This window comes from Acanthaster planci, linkage group LG20 (genome assembly GCF_054643075.1).
Source record: "Acanthaster planci isolate LZ-2023a linkage group LG20, COTS_SCS, whole genome shotgun sequence".
Classification (NCBI taxonomy): Eukaryota; Metazoa; Echinodermata; class Asteroidea; order Valvatida; family Acanthasteridae; genus Acanthaster; species Acanthaster planci.
Genome location: NC_141796.1, coordinates 466196 through 491492, shown reverse-complemented (window position 1 = coordinate 491492; position 25297 = coordinate 466196). Strand labels below are relative to the sequence as shown.

Here is a 25297-nt window from a genome sequence, read left to right as displayed (position 1 = left end):
TCCCGTTCGAGGAGGCGCTCCGAACCGAACTGAAACAAGAACAGCGCTGAATTGAAATTAAGGAACATCCTGAAAAAAAGAGGCGGCCAAGAAATTAGTGCGGTTCTTGTTTAGAAAAGCAAGGACGGTGTTGGGGGTTTGTTTTTGTACTCCAGCGACCCCAGAAAGAAGTACGTGTGGTGGGTTTTGCCTTAGAACGACTGATTTGAAGGCTAGTTAACACCGCGGGCGCGCGCGCGCTCGCGCGACTATAAATCATTATTTGTAGCCCCTGGAATTTTTTTTGGGTGTGTTCACCCGATGACGTGCGCGACATCAGGCCAGAGACTCGAGAGCTTGGCAGCTTGTTCGTAGAACTGAGCTTGTGCGATAGCGATTTTTGGCAGGCAGACTGCATTCTTGCTGTGGGTAAGTAACTCAGTTTAGTCCATGGTTTGGTCTACGTGAACTGTGTTTAAGTATTATTTGCGGTGACAGTGATTAGTTGTCTGCTGTAGATGGTTGATGTCGCAGCTAAGCGGCGAGCAATATCTTCTGATCAGTTTGGTCAACATGGCCATGACATCGACACGATCAGTGCTCAAGTACCGTACTTAAATACACAATCCTGTACGTGTACATGTACGTCATGCATTGTTCAGACTTCACCTTCACCATGTTTACCGCCCTTCTCTACACGAGATAAAACCAAAACCCGCATATCTGACAGACAACTTACTATGTGTATGATGTAGGCTTCCAAGAACAACCGTTTGTCGCCTGTCATTCGACAGTATATGCCAAAGCAAAGCGAAGGACCAGGCTTACCACTGTCATTTTTGTGTCTTTGTCAATTCTGTTAGACCTAATGTTATTGAAAAAAAAAACTTGGCTGTCCCGTGATGCACCTTGTAATTGTAGTAACAAAAAATTCTAATTTTGTTAGGAAACAGGCCAAGGTCGTGGCTACTTTGTTGACTCCCTGCAGACTAACTTGTAGACAGTGGAGTCAGGATGCAACATTCTTTCTGCAAAAGAGTGTTTAAAGAGTTCAGAGGTTTGCTTGTCGTCTTCAGAAATTCTGCCAATGTTTCTGCTTGTAAAAAAGATTTTAAAACAAGCCTTGGGCCTATCTATGAAAAAAACTTGTGTTCCTCAACCTTCAAAACAGTTCTTGTTGGACAGATGAAAAATTTAAATTGTTTTTATTTAAGCAGTTCCAAGGTGTTTTTCTAAGCATATTGTGTCCATTTTTAAATGCACATACATAATATTGTATGTCAAAGTGTCAAAGTAAAAAAATCATCAAAGTTTTCAGTAAGTACATGTAAATTACAGTTTAAGATGATAAATTTTGTCTAGATGAATTGTTTTCGGGCCACTGGCTTTCATGCTTTTATGATCAAATTTGCAGTCCCTGGTTTGATTGGAGCTTTCTCTGACTATGTCGATAATCACTTTCCGTCGAGACATTGCTTGACCTACGAGTAGGAAGTTGAAACCGTCATGGTGGCTAGCTCAGTTTCCTTCCAGGATTAGTTTTTGTCTGACGCATCTTCAGCTGAGTTTTGTTTATAGCAACAGTCATCAGCACGTTTCACTGTTTAGTTTCCAAAGCAGCCATCATCAATACCGATCAGTGGAAAGTTCAGCTGTAATGTACATACATGGAGCGTGAAATAAACATGAGTCGTTGCCGGACATTACTTGCAGAAACCAGGCCAACTTGAGTCGTTTTCTGAATTTTCTGCTTTATCAGACAGTTCAGCCAACTAATTGAAATGGGAAGGATTTAGTAAGAAGCCCCCTAAAAAGTGATTCTTGCTGTGTTTCCCGACTTACCCTATTTTGGCAGCACAAGAAATTTTGTTTTTTTTTGGGGGGGGATTTGGGGAAAATGTTAAGTTTGAAGTAAAGAAAGAAAGAAAGTGTCTAATTATGGTTTGATGTAAGGCAAAAAGGTTCAACAGGCTAAATAAATGCAGGCAAACTAGTGCCCTTTAATTATAGTGTTTTTTCATTTGAAACAAATGATGTTCATGTTTTTTTACAAGGAACAGAAATGAAAAACCAAAAAAAATTTGTTTTGGGTCCTTTTGTTAGGGGTCGGAGGGCATGGCCCCCACTGGACCATAATCTTCTGAATCAGCTCTTGGTTGGTCTATATTTACATAAAATATGCATGTTAAAAAAACAGCAGACAAAAATTTGTGGAAATTATCTTTGAATTAATTCCAGAAAGTGTAGGCATTATATCTTGATGATGAAGGCCGATGAGTAAGTTGCTTCCATTTATTTATTTAAATTTTGGGCAATACAGATGCAAATTCCTAGAGCACAAGATATAGAAAATTACATGTACCGTGTACATTACAAATAGAGAAGAAGCCAGTGGATTAATCAAAAGTGAAATAAATCACTATACAGAGAGCTATCCAAACAGACAAATCACACGCACAAATAATTAACGAACAGTAGGAAATTGACAAAAAGAAAACAATGCATATATACATATATACATTTGTCAATTACATTTATAAAAACATATACACTAAACTCTATTGAATTTTGTCAAATGCGATGAAATAATGACTGTTTTAATGGCTCATCATGAAAAGTACAGTAGCTGTTGTCATGGTGATAGATTGGAGTGGTACATACATGTACATGTAACATTTTAAATTCACAAAATTTGATTTTTAAAAACACAAATTTTCAGAAATCACCCCCAAAAATTCTCTAAAATCTTTTCTTGTATTTCCCCATAAAATGTTTTCCGGCACAAGAAATGCAAATATTTTGTTATTATAATTTTAATGCCTGGATAGCATACTTTGAAAGCTGGTCATCCGTTCCAAAGATCATTGATCCGGACCTAGTGGAAGGTCTGAGTCACTAGTCAACCGATTAAAAAAACATGTGTTCCGTGACAGGAAAAAATAGTCAGGCTGCTTTTTGTTCATGGAGGTCATAACCTACTGTACATGTATGATGATGTAGGTGTAATACTTGTAACAGAGTCACAAAGTGAGAAGCCAGAAATGTTGACCTTGGTCTGAAATCGGACTACCAGGCTGAATAGACTTTGAATGTCTGCACGACATATAGCAGTCACAACTCACAAGCTGTTTACATGTATACAGAGAATCAGAATATTTGTACAGAACTCTTAAACGTGAAGAATCCAAAATACTTGTAAAGTTTTGTCGTCGTAAACTCCGCTTCAGCCCAAAAGAAACATTTATGCCCAAAGAATTTGGTTTCATATACAGTGATGCGGGTCACAAACAGTACATGTACATTTAAGCAAGTTTTCTCCAGAAATGGCATCAGTAATGATATGATGTGACAGGCATTGTAACCTGTGTGCTTGAATGGCCTTGCCGTCTTGTGTTGTGTGCGTTTGAGAGTGGCTTGATGAGCATGGTGTGAAAATAATATTGCGGTTGAAGGTACATGTACATGTATTTATGCATACATGTTCGTTGGTCACACTCGAGTGCAAAACATCAGCATCTCTATTACATGTGGACAGACGAAGCAATGGAATCCACTGGCAAAGTGGTGTTGTGTGCGTTGCAGGGAACGTTGAGGAAACACGCAAAGGGAAATTGACACCAATGTAAATATGCATGTACATGTACCGGTGCACTGAACGAGGCCTGCTGACCGGCAGAAAGAACAAAAGTCAACAAGGAATTTTTAATGGAGATACGGGCTATTACCTGGGTGTATGGCAGGCCGCACAGCATGATGACGGAACAAAATTAATCAGGATAATGTAGACATGTGCAAGTCCCTTGCAATACATTTTACCACTTGTCGTTGGGGAAACAAGATTCCCTATACCTGTACATGTGCACGTACACCCCTCTAGTCCACTCTACATTTTGGGGAGATAAGGAACCGTTAGCTGTTTCACCTTAACCTTCGTTTGCTATTATTTCATTGGATGAGCTTGAAAGTCACTGAAGTATGCACCCCTGGTACGATATACATGTATTCAGGTTCTCTCCCGCCCCTCCCCTTTCCGCAATGGAGACACTCCCCCTTCCTTTTTTATAAATGCTGGATATGCCAATGATCATGCTTTTTGCAGGCACTGGTGTTTACATACATGTCCATGTACCTTCAAAGTATGAAATGAATTAGGGGTGTGCATTTACAGATATTTTTGAAACCGGGTACCCATTTTATGTCAATACCGGGTGCCCGGGTAGTCGGGTACCCTTAATATATAAAGAACACTAAACCAAGGGCATTGCATGCAATCCCGGTAGACCATACCTGTACATGTACATGACCAAAACAGGGCTCTTTTGTAGTACTGGGTACATAGGAAGGAAGCATTAGAGGGAAATCTCCCCCACCTTTGCATTAAACAAAATTGTTACCCTTAGTTTCTAACAAAAGTTGCTCTGTCAATCTCTGAAAACTTAGTTTGGCAGGGTTCCAGGCGCCGTTCGCTATTCTCGCCAATTGGCGAATAATTATAATTTCGGCTGTTATTCTATTGACCTGGCAAGAAAAATTGGTAATTATGTTGCAAATCTAGACCAACCTTACCACATGTTCGTCACTGAAATGTCATTGTGGTATTTTAAAATCACAAACAGTTCCCATTCATTGAAAAAAATTTGTCATGGCCCGAGTCCTGTTGAGCTTAGGTCCGTGAACAGGTATGCGTGGGCTCCACATGTACTTGCGTTGTACCTCCTGGGCCTTGAACATGAATGGTACACTGGATGCCTTGATGAGGGTTGCTGCTGAAGGTCCTCCAAGAAGTGTGTTTGATTTCCATCAGGTATTCAAACCGTGGTCTGATGAAAAACCTGGAAGAATTCTTGGTATCTGAATCATTTATATGTGTATGTATTCTTCACACGTACTTACCGGTATCTTGGAAATAACTTCCAGCAAAACGTGTGAAATATGAGATTTATGGAAATAAATTCCAACAAACGTTTGAAATATGAGATGTGTAAGATGTAGTTTTTATTAAATGTTAGTCTGTTTGTAATAATTGATCCATCTGAAAAGCAGTTCACACAAACTGAATTGAATCAGAGTAACAGGTGTTTTAGTTTATTTTCAAACAAATTTGGCTACCAAAATACATAATGTTGCCTCATACATACATTTGTAGATAGGCTATAAAATCAAACATTTTGCTACCACTTTGGCTATTCATTGAAGTTTTCCAGCTGGAACCCTGGTTTGGTATGACCGCGAGACTGGGCTTTTCAGCAATTCTGCCCTTCACTATTAAAGTTCATACTGGTACGTGGAATTTCGTTTACGGGTGCCCAGCATGGCATTATGGAAATAAATGTTGTTGAATTGAATTGAATTGAATTCTAAATTTAGTTGTCACATTGGAACTGAAATCTAACTATCACTCAATCACTGTGTGTCATCCATTGTTGGGTGTGGTTTTGACATGGTTGTAAAAATAAATTCATTTTTCCAATAGTCATTAAGACTATCATTGGAAAATTATAATTGATATGAACTGCAGTAGCAGGTTGGATGCAGTGGTTTCTCTATTGATTGGTGGCACTGTATTGCTTGTTTACTGAGAAGGAAACAATGTCTTTTACATTACATACCATCAACAATTAATGGGTCACACTGTTGTGATATTTACTTAGTTGGCGACTGATGACTACATCAGGCCATCGTAAAATTATTTGATGATAGTAGCAGTCACATAATTACCTGGCTATCCACAGTGTTACTCTTAATGTGGAAAACCTATAAAATTTCATATTCGGCGTACCGTACTGTTTATCTACCGTACTGCCGATACATACATGTACATGTATGTGTGTACATGTGCATATATTTTGAGGAGAACACTTTTGTTTTGGTATGTCTTAGACATTCAGTTTTTATACATTTGACCAGACTAATTTTTTGTTCACTTCCATGCTGACTCCTCGTGCAACCTGCTGTTGCTTAGCAACCTGTTACATATTGCACTTTCTATATCCCTGACCGGGGTGTAGATAAAAGAGTGTCTTCATCGCGCTGCTTGAAAAGGCAGAGCTCTTTGGAGATTGAAGGCGGGCCTAATGTGGTACGCGTCAGTGTTAATGTCACAGACGAACAAAGTGGCATGGCAAGTCATGAAAAGATGTCATTCTCTCACTGACCTGCAGTGTTATTTTCTTGACACAAATCTTTGTCATCTTTTCGCCTAATTCATATACATGCGAGCTTGTCCAACTTGCCAGAATCTTGCTGCCTTGTACACATAGATGTACGCATCCATGTCTCTGGATCCCAACGATCCCCAACCATCCTATCAACTCTAGCATCAGGGTATCGGTTCACTTGTTGGAATCCATTACGACCAGTACTGCACTAGTACATGTACACACATACCTGTTTTACAAAGTGTGGACATTACATTGTTCGCCTGTGGTTAAGGAAACTTGAGGAAAATGCTCCTTTTTCTCTAACTAGGGTAACTCCTTCGAGCTGGATTTTTATGATGATTTCCAGGACTGTTCCTCTTCATTTTGCCACGGATAACCTTGACCCAAAATGCCTCTGAAGCTGTTTTTCAGAGACCTGGAAACATTGTGTGGACGTGTGCGAGTCCACACTACACCAGCGCACCCTACATTACATGTATGTGGACTTCTTTTGTGCAGAGGTCCACACAATGTACGGTATGCCATGCCTGCACATGTAAACTGACTTTGTTCTACGTACGTTTATGCTCAACACAGAGTCCAACTGTTTGCAATTTTCAAGAATGAGGAAGTAAGGCCGATTTACACACACGATTCATCAGTGATTGAAAGCAGTAATACTACACGATATTTTACATTTGCTCTGGAGCCGAAAGCAGCTCAGTAGTTATGTTAATGACGTCCCTTAAATAGCTATACCATACGGGTAGCAGGCAGACCGTGACGCCATGCCCGGTGATAATGCTGATTAACCAGACTGTTAAGTCTCGGTGCAGTATCTTTGGAGAAATTGTGCTTCCTAATCATGACAGTTTATCGAGCAGCTGCATGTTATTTTTTTTCTGTTCTCAATGTAATGAACCTACATGTAATATAAAAACCATATATTTTTGACTGCCTAGAATTTCGTTATGTGCACATGTCTACATGTAAATAGGTGTGGCCATTTGGGTCGTCTATTTTTGTAACTTGCTTTGAACCAAATTGGTTTTAACTTACAAGAATTATTAGTTTTAGTATGTCTAGCCATAAGGGGTTGTCCATAATAATAATTAATGACCGGTTTTTATGTAGCTCTTTTAACTACAAAATCAAAGTGTTTTTCATTATTACCCAAACATGGTTGTCCACGGCAACCGGGCATGTCCATTCAACGTGAACAGCTTTTCAAAAAGTCTTTTCCTTTTAGTTGTTTTTGAGTAGCGTTTCTTCTTTATCTGATTACGCTTTGTTTGTGCATGAACTTATCTGCTCAAATTTACAAATGTAGGTCATCAAGAAACAGTTTTTAAACATTTTACCCCAACTGAAGACCCCACTCCCTAAAATAAATTTTCACAATCACAAGTGTTTATTTGTGATGTTGTCAAGGAAATATATTTCCTTTGATGTCACTCTACCGCTGATGACAAAAAACAAGCCCACTCTGAGTCCGGGTTTTCAACCACATCCCACACCCAACCCACGCGTTATATCCCCTAACCCAGGATTTAGGCAACCGAACAGTTGGGCTGGGTGCTGGCATGGCCCAGATTTCCTTTTGGACTGTTTCATTTTGGCACAGGGGTGTGTGGAAACAAGAAATACACGTAATACCCTTTAATCTGACTGTTGGGCTCTTGGTCAATAATGGAGGTTTCTGGAAGGTTTAGAGGCAAAAGTGCAACTCGGTCTATTTTACTGTAAAGAAATTGAAGCTGTTCATGTTTTTTTTTTGTACATTTTTCTCCAAGCTAACCCCCCCTTTTTTTTAGAGTGGGGCCCTGCTGTATCAAAAGAACACCTGGGATTAATACCATTTGAAAACTGTTGACCAGTTCCCATTCATTGGAACTGGAAGATTACATTTAGAATTGAGGGGATTGGGAAGAGGTTCAGTTTGGATTTGGAACTTTTTATTTATTTGTTAGCCACATCCAATTGCAGAAATACCACCAATTACAGGACTGGAAATAAATAAACTCAAATAAAAAACATTGTAATTTAAATTGTGACATATATTTATTAAAACACTAGATAAAAAATAACGGATATGTACATGTATGTGCATATATAAATAAATAGAGAATACACGTAAATAGATCAGTTAACTTGTGAAAATAGTGCCCAGAATCTGATGTACTGTTCAGAGGATTTCATTCGTGGAAACACTAAATTGCTGAGTTTGGACAGCGAGAAATATAAGAGTGTGTCCTTGAAGCTGAATGGGCCATGCCAGTCTGCGTGAACCATACCAATTTAGAGAGCCCCTCCTTTTTTCCCTTCTCCCCATCTGACATATGCAATGAACCATAGTGTCAGAGGTCACATTTCAGGGATGGGCCCATGGGCTGATCATATCTAGGCCTACATGGGATATGTATACACAACTGTGAAACAGAAAGTGCATATGGATTGCTGTTTGTGAAAGTGTTTGTTGTGAACTCAAAGTCTAGCCTTTCGCTTGTGGAAAAAAGTTCAACTTCCAGCTTTCTCCTTGAGAACAGAGTATATCTAGTGGATTTTGTTACCAGGTAGTGTGGCCATTGTTAATTTTGTCTTCAGAATTTTGAACATTTTGAAAGAGTTATCGGGATATTTGTGGTATTTTGCCTGCATGAGAGTTTAATTTGTTTCTCAGTACGAGATTTAGATGCTCTTTCTGTTCTAAGCCTCACAAAAGAAAACTGCTCCTGAGAAAAAAGTAAAGCATTAAATTTTGGGCTAAAATGTTGCATCCTGACTCCACTTTTCTCATCATAGGCCCCACCTATCATCTCAATAAAAGTGGGTCATTACAGAAATGCTGGAAAGACACGAATTCTGGACTGAGAAACATTGACTAATGTTGTTGGGAAATACTTAGAAAATTCTCTTCACTCCCCATAGCCTTTGTACACAACTGCTGAAGTGGAGTCAGGATGCAACATTTTTTTCCTAATTTTGTTTAAAACTGTTCAGTTGAGGTTGAAAGAAAAAAAATGATTGAAGTGTACACGTAGTAGGCTTATTCTGCTTTTACTTGTTACACTGTCATTCTCAAGTTTCAGTTGAATATCTTGCAAGTTTGCATGTTATTAACAATTAACAATTATTGTTAACAATAACAATTTGAAAATCATTTTGGAAAGAGATCTATGTATGGACAGCGCCAGTTTTCCCTTAGACTGTTACAACAGCTGTCAGAAAGTGATCAAATGTCCTAAAAAGTGAAATTTACACATGGAAATGAGAAAATTCTGATGTGTTTCACACAGATTTGTGTGAAAGTTTGTGAAACGTTTTCCATTAAGCGTCCGGTTCCTCACAGAAGTTGCACTGTTAGTGTTACCTTGTGAATGAAAGTCAGTAGATACACGAATCCACCGACTTGAGTAAGGACAACACTTGATGCCCCTGTGCACAAACTTATGAGACTTGTCTGAAAAAACCCAAGTGTTTTCGAAGTAAATGCTTCATAATTGTCGTAGCTAAACTTCATTTTTTAGGACTTGTTATCACTTTCTGATGGCTGTAATAACATTTCAAGGGAAAATTAGTGTTTTCCGTATAGAACCCTTTCCCACGTTTATTCTTAGTGCTCTGAGAATCATGCCAAAAGCAAATTTGTTTTATTGGCAACCAGTCAATGCAGTTTGAGTTTTCCCTTCACAAAGGTTCTTTGCTAATGTGCAAAGAGTTGACCTGTTGTGCTAAAAGTAAATCTGAAAATGGGAGATGGAGACTTGTAATTTATGGCTGGCTGTCGGGCATACATGTACATGTACCTGTCATGACTGGCAAGACTGTAAGAAATACATGTACCGTGTCCTTGTACAAGACCAGACGAAATGCTTTATCACTGACTGCAGTCAATGAAAATTTGAAAAAAGCCTTTACTTTGTCCAACCGGACAAAGGGATCTGGGCTTTATGGTACATGTAGTTTCCAGCAACCAGCTCCAGCAGCCAGTAGACTGATTCCATTGTTGCCCTTGGCCCTGTACCCATCAAATAGAGACTGAGTAGCTATCTGCGGCTTCTTTCTCTCGCTGTGTGAGGACGTGCCGCTTGGAGTACCTCTCAAGTCCTCTGTTGTTATTCAAACACCTGCATCAGCTGGTGTGGGATCATCCTTCACAATGACCAGCACTCCTACAGGTGTATTTATGATGTTTTTGAGCCAAGGAATGTAACCATCCAAAGGTGAAACCTTTTTTAGCCCTAACCTTCCCCAACCACACAGAATTAAACAGTAGTAAAGTGTTTCATTCTGTGGGGATAGGTCTGGTAGGCCCATAACAGCTGGCTTTTGCATTGGGTTTGGCATACCTCAGAAAAACAAAGTCCAACAGGCACAGTGCACAAAGTCCCATATTAACTTTGTGTGAATGGGGAAGGTTAGGTCCAGCAACCCTTGGGCAGTTGGGGTGAAAGGTAGATTTCCCCATTGGTAACATCACAAAATTGGGACTGCAGAATACATGTAATCTGTGGACGTCTAACGAGAATACTGGTAGGTGTAACAGCCTCATACCTCCTAGAGTTGTGTTACTGTCAAGAAAACAGAAAAGTATGATTCGTTTTTCCATACCACATCCGGTTTAACGGGTGTCGATTTTTGGTTGTGGTCTGTGTAGACTTACCCTGGTGTCTGAATAAACACGTAACACTAATACACATGTGGAAGCAAAAACACACCGGCGGAAATTCACTGAACGCGGCGTAAACTGAGAATAGAGGAAACTTAGTTTAAGGGAACAAGTAATTTAAGAGAAATTGGGTCAATTCAAAGTAAAATTATTTGGAAAAAAAGAATTTTTTTTTTAAAGTGAAAATAAAAATCTTGCAGTCACCACCAAAGTAATTGACTATCGGTTGAGCTTAGAAAACATGGCTGCTGCTTCCAAGCTGCACAGTGAGAAAGTACAATTTTCAGAAGTGAAACATCTAGTGTTGCCAGATGTACATGTAATTTCCTGTGTGCCCATGATTAGTAGTTAGTCAACTGGGAATTGGTTTTAGACTTCTTTGACTCGTCAACTGATGCAAAAGTTCGGTTATGAAGTACCGGGTATAATCACGCATGCACAGGCACTTGTCTCAGATTGGAGTCAGCTGCATGCACAAACGTCATCGCCTGATGATGTTTCTTCTATGAATCCCACAATGCTACTCAGTATATTATCAAAGAGACACAAGATGTATTCATTGATTACTCTTGGCCGAGGAAAAACCTCTTTTTAAAGGGAAAGAGCACCTGTCCTGTTTGTTCATTTGCAGATGGACGGGCCCCTCTAGATCTTTGTGCGTTGTTCACTTACCGCGAACGCCCTGTACCATAAATGTAGTTCATGGATTATTTTGCCCAAGATTAAATACTAGATCTTCCCCTGCTGTGGTTCTCTTGATTTTTCCCAAAGCAGCTACATGTACTTGTAACTCAAACATGAAGCAGGTTAGTGAAATGCAGTAAATGTCATTCCCAACAATCAGCCAATCTAGTGAAATTACGTCAAAAGACCAACGATGTACCCTCCCCTTACATGTGAATCGTAACCTGCTAAAGGTAAGCTGGCTAAATATAACAGTTTTAACCAAATTCAATCATGCCAAAGCTGGAAAGTTTTACATCATTCTTTAGTGGAGGGGTGTAGGGCTGAGTGCAGCGATGGAATCTCTGTCCTATTTATATTCAGGTGATCAGTGTTGGTCTCACTGCAAAAAGTGAGGTGCCAAAATGTGCCAAAGGATATGTCGGTTCAATCCCAAAATTGATGATTTTCGGGTGTATTCTAAAAAATCACTTGTAGCGTCCATGGAAAAGAAAAATTTCTGTTCGCGGTGTGGTAATGTCTTGAAAAATCCCAGTGTGTATACATGTACATGGCCTAAGGCCTGCATCATGATTAGCAATGTACATCCAGGTGGCCTATTGTCCTTATGTGGGGTACGTGTACATTGTACATGTACATTGTAGGAGTAAACACATGTACCTTTGTACACAAGTGTAGCCATGCAGCAGTATTCCTTCCCCCTCCATGAATCAGGTGTTTGATTTCACCCTGGGGGGAGCTCGTCTTTTATACTGTACTATGAAAGCTGCTCATAGGTCAAGATTCTGCCTCTCTCTGGTCTTTGATTTGTGGAGTTTTGTTACCAGACTGCTAGGGAACTGAATTCGGTATGGCCAACATCATCACTAAGGGCTGTGGTATGCGGGAAATTTTGCTTGGCTGGACTGGGTTACCAGCCAAAATGCCCTGTGACATACACGAATTCCGACTGGTTCACTGCGGATCGGTGTACATGAGTAAATGTAGCAAGCAGTGCTTTCTGCTTGGCCTCTTTCCGAGTCATAGAATCTAAAAGTATCAAAATTGTCCAAATTTTCAAAATCTCCACTGGCCACTAGTCCAACTATCCTGACTCCTGAAAGCAGGCACTTTCTGCTTTAAGTTAAGTACAGTACAAAATTTAAAAACCCTCTGATAACAAATATCTTCAACACTGGTGAAAACATCTTTTTACACTGTCCAATTAAAGTATTAATTAGGTCAAGTGGAAAATATGGACTCAGACAGCGCCATGCAACACTAGTTTCAAAAAATTTGCTTTGATGAGTGAACAGGCATTTGTTTTCACAAAAGACAAGAAGGTCTTAGATTAAATCGTTGTTGGATTAGCCAGCCAAGATCTTTACGTACAGCTTTCCAATTTGCTTGAATTTATCCGCAGGTATGTACACGAAGAATGCGCCCACATGGCGCACACGTTCCTTGCCAGATATTGCTCTTTGCCCTGATTTCCTGAGGCTTTGTCTTGGATTGCATCATTGCAATCTCTGCCCTTTCCCCCCCCTCCGAGGTCAAAAACTACCCGGCTCCTATTTCCCAGGAGAATGCCCGAGACTGAGACCCATCGCTTCTATCTGAGGCCATTGTTTCCACTGCGTCTCAGCATTTTGGAAGGAAATTGTGATTACCACATCATGATTTCCACGTATGTTATTAAAGAAAAGGGTGATCCTGTACACATTAAATTAATGTCTCAGTGTGTTTTTACCTGTCCCCAGGACAGGTGGACTGTAGTGGCTTAATGGGACTCTGCTCATGTAATTAAATCCTGTGCAAGTTGTGCATGGTATAAGTATACGGAATACTGTGATTCTATGTACATGTAATGTACATAACGTCAACTGCATATTCCATCCAAAGCACAGTGTACAGTCCCGTGACTGCCTGCTTCCAATACAGTGTTTGCAAACAATAGTCTATTCAGAAACCCCAGGCCTGTAGGAACAAACAAGGACACAAATCTCTTGTGAAATCAGTCAATATAATTTCAGCGTGGGTTGAAATTGTAAGTCGGCGGTGAATAGAGTTTGGTTGTTTGGGATATCTACATTGTAATATACGGATACGCACGGTACATGCATGTGTACATGTTGCGGTGCACGTACGTCATGGCAGTCATGTGGAACAGCTGTTGGAAGAAAAGATTTGGTTGTTTATTATATTTCCACCGACAAGCAGAAAACCTCAGATTTTGTTCTTTTTTTTTTTTTTATTCAAAACTTGGAAGGACAGAAAAGCACTCACAGACAGACATGGAACTTTACCTCTACAGGATGTAAAAGTCATTTTGATTTTAACTGTATCCCAGTTAGAGGTAATCTATTGTTTCAGATTGTACATCTGATTAACAATTCACTTGACATTGTTTCGGAGCACTTGTCTCGTGGGCCCCCTCTGTGTGAGAGTATTAAAGGGATTCAAAGTTTCAAAATGCAGGTCTGAATGACAGGCTTCATTTACTCATGAGAAAAAATGTTTGAAATTAAGATATAATTTTTTTTCCAGTGAACAATACTGGAAAGCAGAAAACTTTGCTTAGCAACTTTTTGTGCCAAGTGAAAAATGAGCAGTCGGCTACATGTACTTTATATGCAGTGCAATGTATATGCAAATTCAATGGTGTGGCGTATGCAGAGTTTGGCTCTTACAAAATCTTTGTGCATTTAATTAAGCTTTGTGGAGTCAAGTCCAAGTTAGAATCTGTGCCCATGTGTGTGACTATATGTGTACATGGAAGTTCAGAATCAGCACAGGGGTGGTTTAAAGACGTGGGCCCAAGTTGGAACCTGTGGCCATTTGCATGCTGCTTTCTGAGAATGCGCACAGCGGTTTGAAAACTGGATCGCATGCAAACAATATTTTTATGTTCTTGTAATAAAATATGTCTTGGCATTTTTATATTGATATGCAAAGACAAAATCCAAAATTTGGAATTCCAAATATTTGTGTATCATATTAGTGACACTGCATTCTCTTGACATCAGAATTGGTATTCTCAGGGCAACTCCTTCCAGAGCCGAACCTTACTCCAATTTCCAATTTTTAAGTCTCTGAGACCTTTGTTTTTTTTTCACTAACTCCAGGTCTTCATTTGGACGGAGCCGTGACAATCTAAGAGAAATCCAAGATGGCTGTCGAAGGTTGTGCCAAGGTCATCAAGTACCTGGTGTTTGTTTTCAACCTCTTGTTCTTTGTAAGTACAGTAGATTGCTGAGCTAGATTTTAAAAATTAGTGGTTAAACACATCAGCCAGTAGTATTGCTGCCAGGGGCTTCACAAGTCACAAATTGGTCATTCCATGAGGTTGGGGCACAATTTGTCACGGTGCCCTTGTTACATGGGTAACTTTCACCACCTGTCCTGACCTGTAGAGTAGGTCATTTACTCTGTATTCAGCTTTACAAGATGTATAACAATGCCCCTCTTTTTTTTGTTGCCGTCCACAGCTCTCTGGCTGTGCCATTCTGGCCTTGGGTATCGTCCTGCATGTCAGGGAGGGTGGTTACGCCACTCTCCTGCCCAGCCTACCGTTCCTGAACGCTGCCAACGTCTGCATCGCTGCCGGCATCATCGTCCTAGTTGTGGCCTTCTTGGGTTGCTGCGGAGCCATCAAAGAGAACGCTTGCTTGCTGTTGCTGGTAAGTACGAGTACAGTCATCCTTAAAGGCCTCGAACTTAAGCTTTTTTTTTTTCAACCACCCAGCCAGGAATGTTTTTTGTTTTTCACTTTCTACTTGTGCACTTCGCGTTGTTCAGCAAAACCCACTACGACCGGCTTTTTCTTTTCAGCTTGAGTTTTTCAAAATTACTATGGAGTCATGCTGTCGATTTTAAACCTTAAAAAATGGAAGTTAGCAAACTGCTAAATTTAATAACAAACACATACCAAGGTACAATCAAATTCAAGTTTCTAACTTTTGTTTGAATCATCTTTACAAATAAGACAAATGACAGCTTCAAATGGGTAATTCCATCGCTATGGACATTACATCTGTATGCACCTTTCAAGTTTCAATTCACAAATTAAGTTGTGGACAAAACGTTTGTTTACTTTTATACGTGTAGCCTATATTGGAGTGTTGAACATATCAAAGAAATTTTGTTTTTAACTTCACTGATCAACGAGCCACAAGCGTAAGAAATAAGCGTGGCGTACGTTACGCATTAGGACATGGCTTTTTGACCTTGAGTACATTTAAATAAAAACTGTGAAGTTGCTTCCTTTAGCTTTTTATACAAACTCTGTTGCAGCTGGTCTGAGTCCATTCCATCCAGACACGAATTGAAAGTTAGAAAAAATACCCCTTTATTGTTCAATTTTGTTAATTAAAGCTGTTACGGATGTTAAATTTAATGTTACCGACATACAGTGTGTATAATTACATGTGTAGAAATATGCATGTCAAGAAAAACGTTAAGAATTATTCTATCAGTTATAACTTTCCATATGGTATTGCTATGATATCCCCTCGGATTCAGTCAATTGAAGTGTACCCCTAACCAGTAATAGTGCAGAAAAAAAAGGTAAAATCAATTTGAAACTTTGGCAGTCATGCCACATTTGGTGTAGAATAGTCCCATGTAATAATAACGCCCTCCTTTGAATTAACCTCAGGGCGATTTACGTTGACTTACCCAGCAAGACAAAGATGAATTCAAAATGAGTACTTTGTACATGTACGATATGGGCGATTCACAATAGTACACGTCCAAGAGTTTGCAACGCGTTGACCAATCACATTACGCGAAATCTGTCCACCTTTTCCAAGCGCGCATTGGGTAGACGATTTCGCACTCTGTGATTGGTCAGCGCGCTGCAGACTCTTGGAGGCGCACTATTGACGAACGCCCGTATTGACATCAAAATGAGTCCTGTCCTGTGATGTGCTTTGTACTGTACGTAACTTGGCTGTATTGTTTGTAAACAACATGCAAAACACATGTTGCTATGGGGTGGATACCCACTGTAGGTCATGTGATTTAGTGGGTGCAATCAGTCAACCCCAAAAATCATGGGGAGCTTTGAGTTTCATTACACTGACGCTTTGATATCTGGTTTCTTTCCTCTTCTTGCAGTTCTTCATGTTCCTTCTGCTCATCTTCATCTTGGAGATTGTTGCTGGTATTGTCGGCTTCGTCTACCGTAATCAGATTCAGGAGAGAGTGACTGCAGACTTGAAGGATGGACTCGAGAAATATAACACATCGGGTGAAGAGGGTCTGACGGATGGCTGGAACCGCCTTCAACAAAAGGTGACCGCTGTCTGCCATGCCTGAGTGCATTGTCGTTCCTTGTTGATCACTCAGAATGTTGCCAGTGTTGTGTGGTATACTGCCTTGAGCAGCACCTCCCCCCATCGATTACAAAAGAGCCATGTTGGTGGGGAGCGTTCATTTTGTGGGTAGCGACAGAATCGTAACACGCGCATTTAATAGTTGTTTTTGAACCAGTGAGGTGCAGTCCCACCAAAGGCATATCCATTGCTGGGAATAAAGCGCCCTCACTTGGTCCCACTCTAGGAGGAAAGTGGAGTATGTGTGCTTCATAAGCTCCCAGAAACAGGTTTAAAAACGGCCAGTCACCATTGATATGTCAACCCTAACCTCTCCTCAATCCTCCAACATCCTTCGGTTGGTTTTGTAGGATTTTGGAGGATTGAGGGTGAATGGCAAAAGTGCATGGCTTATTATGAAGGTCGTGGGTGAGACCTTGTGTTGTTCCTGCTCAGTCGTGCATAAATTCAGCCTGATATTTCTTTTGGACCAACCGCACTGCTCAAGAATGCCATTCGCACTGCCTCACCATAATGACAGGAATTGCCTGAGGATTTTAAAGGATTGAGGCAGTGGGCATGCAGACCTCCAAGGTATATTTCTAAGAACTTTTGAAAGATTGAGGGAGAATCTGAATATCCCCCCCCCCCGGTTTGGAATCCTGCTAAAACGCCATGTGCACAAGGCATCCGTACTAGTGATTGTTTTTGCAAGCACTCAACTTTGGATTCAACCATTTCAGGACACCTCTGCTTCTTTGATTGTCGTTTCCAATTATCCTTACTTTAATCTCCTTCCCTGCTGTTCACTGTACAGTAGACCGTTTTTTAGGTCCGTCAAAAGTGTTCGTTGCCCGCCCAGTGATTAGTAAATCTATGGCTGGCGGTCAGATCGGAACCAAAAGCAAAAAAAAAAACAATTTATGAAGTGTTAAGTCTTTTACAAAGGTTCAATATTGGATAGCGAATGCTTGTACTGTGAGGAAAATGGTGCATGTTTACCACTGTCTGTGCTTTTTGATCAACAAGTTGCTGCCAATTAATGTGTACTTTCTGCAGACTTCTGCCAACCATGAACAGGTGTAAACAGGAAACGTATACCTCTAACGGTCCCAAAATCCTCTGATTTCAATATGATTTTTACATACACCCTAGGGGGTGAGGGTTAACCTACCTGTATTTTGTGAAGAAATTGTCATATGAGCGTGGACACTGTGTTTGACTAGGGGCCAATTTCACAGAGCTGCTTAAGCACAAAATTTGCTTGAGCATGAAAACACTTGCTTGACAAATCAGGTTACCAGCCGAAACTCCGTGTGACGTATATTGTTTTGGAATGGTATTCGTCTGTCTTTTGGTTAGCATAACAATCATTTAGATTTTGAGCTGGTAACCTTTGTTTTTTTAAGCAAGGAATTATGTTTGCGCTTAAGCAAGTTTTGGGCTTAAGCAGCTCTATGAAATTAGCCCCAGGACAGCCACCTGTGACTCTTCTACTTTTTTTTTCATCAGTTGGGGTGCTGCGGTGTCAACAGCTCATCTGATTGGGGTAATAGTGTACCAGATTCTTGCTGTGTAACATTCTCTGACGGATGCGCCGCCCAACCCAGTCCGGACATTTATCAGAAGGTACATAAGAATCTTTATTTTGGGGGGGGTCTTTTTTATTCTTTGTTTTACATTGTGTAGAAAGCTTTACTCTCAAAAGAAACTAAGCAAGTGACACATGACACTTTTGTATTCAACGTCCAAACTTTCACTGGAGGCATGAGAGAGTGGATGAAAGTGTCGACTTACTTTGACTGTTCACACAGTAAGGGGGTCAATGATGTCAATTTCTGTGAAAATAATTGTGAACTCAAATAAGGAATGGAATTATTTTGTTTTTAAATGCAGTCGTATGACTCGCATATTTATATGTCACACACATGCCGCTGTGTGCAAGATAATTCCTGCCGTATTTATGGACAATCCCTCAACAGTCATGACATCTTATTAGTTTTTATTGTTACAATCCGTCAATCCAATCAATGTCTCCATTCCCCAATCTTTGATTTCCAGCTCAAATATGCCTAAACTCTAAGTTCTCACTTCATACTCTAGGGATGCTTGGATAAGCTGATTCGTCAACTGGAAGAGTCCATCTACTACATTGCAGCCGGAGGAATTGTCATTGGGTTGTTCCAGGTAGGTGATTACCCATATACCTGTAAGAGTTTGTAGGTGTCTGCGGCACCTGCGTGTACCTACAGAGTTTGTAGGTGTCTGCGGCACCTGCGTGTACCTGTAAGAGTTTGTAGGTGTCTGCGGCACCTGTGTGTATCTGTAAGAGTTTGTAGGTGTCTGCGGCACCTGCGTGTACCTGTAAGAGTTTGTAGGTGTCTGCGGCACCTGCGTGTACCTACAGAGTTTGTAGGTGTCTGCGGCACCTGCGTGTACCTACAGAGTTTGTAGGTGTCTGCGGCACCTGCGTGTACCTACAGAGTTTGCTGGTGTCTGCGGCACCTGCGTGTACCTGTAAGAGTTTGTAGGCGTCTGTGGCACCTGCGTGTACTTGCACACGTACAATACATGTACATTGATGTTAAGATTTGACACTGAGTTGGGATGGGAAATTTTGTGAAATGTATCCACTTCCACATTTGCACTCGCACTTCAAATGGAGTGAAAATAATTTCCCCCGTGGGGGGAGGGATCTGCAAATATTTTTCCCAAGTTGAACCTGAAAGTTGCTGACCCTTGTCAGTCACTTGTCGCAAGTTTGTATGTTGATCTCTCTTGCCACATCTTGCCTGATATGCTCACAACGGGAAATTGGAACTAGGCTTTCAAATGCGGCACGAAAGTGAGCTCGATTCTTAACAGGTTCAAAACTTGATAGACCAGGGTGCCTTGGTCAGACTAAAATTTCTCAGCTTCAGAGTAGCTTCTGTTGAATGTCTAGGGTTGTTTTTAATATTTTTATAAATCAATTTTTTTTTCCCCATTTTGATTTGATTCCTCCAGATCCTAGGCATGGTGTTTGCCATGGTCCTTTACTGCAACATCAAACGTGAAGGAAAATATGCATAGGCGACACTCGGAGGTACCAAGGCTGGGCCAAAACCAGACATGTCCATTTCTGGTCTATGGAAGAGTTGACAGCAACCAGTGTATGCAAGAAAAAGGATTCAATCAGGCTTCTTTATATATTTTCAGTTGACCGATTTATTATGCTGCCTGTTGTATTGTGGTAACCAGTGAAAATTTTTCAAAGTGTGTATAACTTCAGCTGGTGCACCAAGAGTAGTAGAACTTTGGTAATGTGCTTCACAGCACTTTCAGGATTGCTGAAAGCTGCGGTGTACCAGCTGCCAAGCATTAGCCGGCATACATTCACTGAAATTTTAGGCGGTCAACATGAAGTCGTGCTTAGGAAAATTTGTTGTCAGCGTGAGCACTGTGCTTTACTTGCGTGCAATTGGTTAACATCATCTTAATCATGGTATCAGCAATGCAATTGGTTTGAGGCTGCCTTTGGAATTGACCTGTGCATATTCGTGTAAATGCACTGTAGATTAAAACCCACAGGTCTGAAATGTAAGATACTTAATCAATCCAACAGTTTGAACTCATTGGAATTGTATAAGTTCAAGCGAAATATCCTCCAATCGGGGTATGGAATTAATTACATCGTTGAATCCTCATACATTCTTGCCAGTATTCCCTAATGGGGAAATAATTTCAGTAAAACTGTGTACAAGATTTCGTCACTCGTGGTTTACCTCTCTCTTTAAAACACTGGAAAGGATGGAAAGGCATTTTCCAGAAATCAAATCATGAAAATGACTTCAAATTGTTGGATGTACCGTACATGTATGAATGGCTTGTGGTAAATCTTGTGAATTTTTTCATTGATAATAAAGTGGATGTAATAAGCACGGATTGTTTTTTGCTAAATTCAGAGATTTAGAGGAACAAGAATACGTCTTGTGCGAGTCGATGGATGCAGTTAGATCCAAAATGTGAGCTTAACTTGGCCAGTCTTCAGTGAGCTAATTTTGTCTGGAGTTGGGTACTGGCTAAGTATTCTGAGTGATTTCATTGGCTTACTCTATTGACTGGTACTCGCATTGTTTCCAACACACTGTACACGATTGGGTTACCACTGCTTACCAGCTAAAGGCCACTGTGTACTTAGGCAGTATGCACCAGTCTATGTTTCTCTCATGATCACCTGACAGTGACCTCGCACTGTGATTGGCTGATTTGAACATTTGTGCTTTCCATTTTGAATATGACTGTAACCAGAGACATTCACAACTTAATTATAAAATTATGAAATTATGTAGTGAGATATTTCAGTTTAGGGTTGAAGGGTGTTATTGTATTAAGCAAATAGCTCATAGATTTGCTTGTAAATGTGTAGCAGCTGTTTTTATGTTGGTATTTGGTATACATGTATTTTCTGCTTATATGATGTGAAAAAAATTTTGAAAATGCTGTGCTGCCTCTGTTCCTCAAAAAAAAAAACCCAGAAATATGAGGGTCTAAGGAGTACAAGGATAGTATAAGTCCAAAATTTGGATGATTGGAGGTAATTTGCATAATTTTGCCTGACATTTGTTCAAACCTTCACAGCGTGAAGTATTAACTTTTTGAGGCTGGACACCACATCAACCTGTATTTGTGTTACTTGTACACCAAAAGCGATTTTTCTTGGTAGGGAGTTTCTTGGATTTAATTTTTTTTTTACTGCCAAAATAGGGCATTGTTTTCTGTGCCTAAATTTGCATAATTAGGTTTAGATTTGCCTCATGTTTTTGGAGACAAAACCGAGGTTGTTTGTTGCCGTTGGTTATTGTGGTAATATGTGCATACATTTGCATGATTTGAATATTTACATCAAAAACTCTACCTGCATTCATTGAGAACGAAAGAAATGGAGACTGAACTCTGATCCAAATCAGATATGGTGGAGGGAACGCACAAAACATTTTGGAGCTTGGAGCTTGGAGCTTGCATGTTCTTCTTCAGGTACTGTAATTCTAAACATTTACATTTACATATACTAAAAAACTTGGCATATATTTTGTACTAGATGGCTTAGTGTGCACTTTACTATAAGATATAGTCATATATTCATTTTACTTACATCTTTCTAGTAATATGTATTCTTATTTTTCATTATCTATTTTTGTAGTGTCAAAGGCAAGATTTAGTGGCAACCTTGACAATTGAGGTTTCAGGTTGTGGGGAAAAGATGAATTCAAGCTCTTAAAGTGACTGTCTCCTGGGGATCGTTAAACATATGGAATCCATGCAGTCTGCCCGCCCGGATTGTTGTTGCTCCTTTAATTTCAAAGCGGATGTTGTCTCCCTTGGTAGTTATGTCAGTGGTCTCGCATTGCGCACTGGCGCTCCCTTCACTTTTTTCCTCTTTTTTTTTTACCTGAAATGTAAGTAGTGAAACTGCTTTGAAACGTATGATTCTTTTTTTTGCTGAAATAGTTTTTTTATACAGCTGTTTAAGCGCCACTGAAAGTCTCTTTATGGAAGAGATAATATTTCCGAAAGGAAGGAAAACCTGTTTATTTCTCAGTGATGAAACATTCTGGTTAAAATTATCAGTTTTCGTTTTCACAAACTAAATACACTGCCGAAGTACTACTCTTACTGTGTTAGCAAATTGATAAGCAAATTAAAACTAGTATCCCAAAATTACGTATGTTAGTACTATAAGCTGAGTAAAAGTACTATTAGTGAATGAATATTGGATCAGCAAATTACTTGGTAAGCAGAAATCGACTGCCAAATATTTACAGCTCACCCAGTCAGTTAAATTATTCCCGTAAAGCCAATTCGGTCTCTTGCTAAGGAGAATTACTGCTTTACATATTGTTTTGAAATGGGTCTTTCTGTTTAGAGTTTATAAGTATACATGTAGTCGCTTTATAGTCGCCAGTTTTGGAAAGTTTTCAACAGGAAAATGCCTGTGTCCTGATTTTCTTGAGTCATGATTTGGATTGTTCAGATGGATTTGAAAGACACGAGCCTTTGCGTGTGTATTGACGGAAATGCGGTCTTCAAAGCGTACTAGTACTTTGGTGTGCATCCAAAGTACGCTATTCAAAGTCATTCCCGTAATGCGTTCATAATGCACCTGCCGTAGTCTCTCACTCAGCCGCTTTAATGCAGCACTTGTCGCCTGCTCATGCTGATAGAAACGCACGACTGACGTAGCCAAGCTTGCGAAGTTTATACGGAAGGAGTCTATGCAAATCTGGACACAGTACTGCTGTTTGCGTAGTGACCAAAGTGAGGTTTTTTGCCCTGGAAAACTTGGCTGCGAAATAAAAACATTGTTGAACGCAAAACACCGCGGGCTAATACAGAAAGTTGAGAATACACGGTTCAGCGATGTTGTTTGAGGTTGGTGTGGAACTTTGATATATTTTTGGAGGAGGTTGTGTTTACTGTAAAGTCTGGAATCTGGTTTTCCTGGTTCGGTGGTACTGAATTGGTATTTTCGTACAAAATATATTTTCTTATTGGGCAAGTCCATTATATAGTAATTTCAATGATTTTGTCCCTTGACCATCGGCGTGGTAGTATTTTTTCTGGTTCCGAGCTTGTATGTTTCCCAAATTAACGTCACCCGTTGCTACAGCAGTGAAGGGTGTCGGCATTTGTGCCTGCGCCTTTCCGTTCCACTGTTTTTTGTGGAAGGATTCAGCGATTACTGGCGACCGACTTTGGTTGGGACGACGGGTTCGAGGTTGAGAGAAGCTTGAACTTTGTTTTATGAATTTTTCAAAAACCTTTTCAACAGATTCAAGCATTGTATATTCGCTTATGGTTAAATATGTTTCTCATATTGTCACAATCTAGTTGTAGAGTTGTAATCTATCAGACTTATTGTATTTGTGACGTCAGATATTAATGCTTGATTTGAAGTTCTGTCTCAGAGAGCCTTTTAGATTGAGTTCTACCTGTCACTTTAAAAGTTGAACATCATGTTTACAAATCTGGCAGCATGATTGCCCAAAGTTTATCTCACTGAATCAGAAGTGTGCATTTAAATGGGATGGTTGGTACACCATCACACAGTGCTTTTTTCTGTAAAGGTAAACGGTGACTTCGTTCTTGGATTGTAGAATAATTGAAAATTATTTGTAGATCTTATTGCTAGATACCGTGAGTTGCTTATCCAGTGGTGAATAAAAACGTGTCTGTGTGTAGAGATGCTGTTTTGAATGAATTTATTGCTTCAGAGTGGAGTGAAGCGTGGCGTAATCCACCTCCAGCGTGCAGAAGCACCCGGATGTTTGTAGGGACTGTTCATGTTTTGTTGGTAGCGATACGACTGTAATGTTATGCATTTCCATGTACAACTCGTGTATTTCCATGCACGAGTTGTACATAAAAAAATAGGACTGTCGCAGTTGTTTTTAGAAAAAATTCCATTTCTCTTCCTCTCCTGACCCCAAACCTAAATACGCCACTACGGGCAACCGTCCCAACCGAATTAAGCTGAACGTTTCGAATTGCGTCGCCGTCTCCCATCATTTCAAGAAATTTCTTTGTGTCTTTGCTTCCGGCAACTTGACTAACTCAGTGTTCTTTTTCTGCAAATGTTCTTCTCACAAAAAAAATCGTGGGATTCCCTTTCGCCTTTCGTACCAGATGGTTGGTTTGACCACGCCAACAACTGACTTGCAACAATGGTCACTGTCACTGCTTTCCCCCAAGAATAATATGAAAATAATAATAACAAAATACGAAAGATATGACCAAAAAAAGATTGAAGGGAATAAAAAGCACCATACCTAGCTTTAACAATCAAGGCTTTTTTCTGTTTTCTCCTTTGTTCTTGTCCCTGTCCCCTTTTTAGCCGTTTTCCTCGATAGTTTAAAGTGGGAGGACCAACTGCATCCCCCTGACGTTCATGATCGGTTCGTAGTTTAGTGCTATGTACCCTCCTGGAGTCCCTTTTCCCCTCTTAGATAAAGTGCAGTGGCGTAATCAGTGTCCAAGCGGGGAAGGGACACGGGAACAGATTCAACTCCCCCCCCAACCATTTTGTAACGATGTGTAAAGCCATTCTTTTTCCTTGTAATTTTAAAAGGAATTCATGCGAACATTACTTCACTCGTAACCGTAAAAAGCTAGACGTTTGGGAGATACCACTTACAGCCAAGGGGGATTCCCCCCTCCCCAGAACTCGGCCATCCCATACGCGAGTTTAATGAAACTCTGCATTCATGTAAAGACCATCATACTCAATACCAATAATCAATGGATCAGTACATTCTCAGTTCAATGGAAGATGTTGCTGTGACCATTTGAAGTTTGGGGCCACGCGCTTGCCAGCGTGTCGTAGCGTGTGCGCGCGGGAAAAGTGTAGGTTTGTTTTTTTTGGAAAAAGTGGCTGCTCTGGGAAAATGAACACTATGCGAGAACAGCATAGATTCTCAGAAAATAGGTGAAAAAGGACTATAATGAATTACTCAAAAAAAGCCTCGGAGACTCAAAGCGTGAAAAATGCAATG

The 25297-nt window shown here is 40.1% G+C and overlaps 1 protein-coding gene across 2 annotated transcripts; it reads left to right on the top strand.

Moving 5' to 3' along the window:
- Positions 1 to 253: 253 nt before the first annotated feature.
- LOC110975436 (tetraspanin-9-like) lies at positions 254 to 23988 on the top strand. Of its 2 annotated transcripts, none has more exons than XM_022227940.2 (7): positions 254 to 408; positions 14577 to 14686; positions 14940 to 15131; positions 16570 to 16746; positions 18279 to 18395; positions 18870 to 18953; positions 19773 to 23988. In XM_022227940.2, exons 2-7 carry the CDS (start codon positions 14621 to 14623, stop codon positions 19836 to 19838), a joined length of 702 nt encoding a protein of 233 aa, XP_022083632.1. In that variant the 5' UTR covers positions 254 to 408; positions 14577 to 14620; the 3' UTR covers positions 19839 to 23988. The 2 variants fall into 2 exon arrangements, with proteins under 2 accessions (XP_022083632.1, XP_022083633.1); XM_022227941.2 differs by lacking the exon at positions 254 to 408 and adding an exon at positions 8536 to 8692.
- Positions 23989 to 25297: the final 1309 nt, after the last annotated feature.

Excerpts from the sequence above, each read along its gene's own strand:
- LOC110975436 (XM_022227940.2), top strand. The coding sequence starts at position 14,621 with ATGGCTGTCGAAGGTTGTGCCAAGGTCATCAAGTACCTGGTGTTTGTT. Across the intron at positions 16,747-18,278 it reads GGAACCGCCTTCAACAAAAG|TTGGGGTGCTGCGGTGTCAA; the intron begins GTGACCGCTGTC and ends TTTTTTCATCAG. Across the intron at positions 18,396-18,869 it reads GTCCGGACATTTATCAGAAG|GGATGCTTGGATAAGCTGAT; the intron begins GTACATAAGAAT and ends TTCATACTCTAG.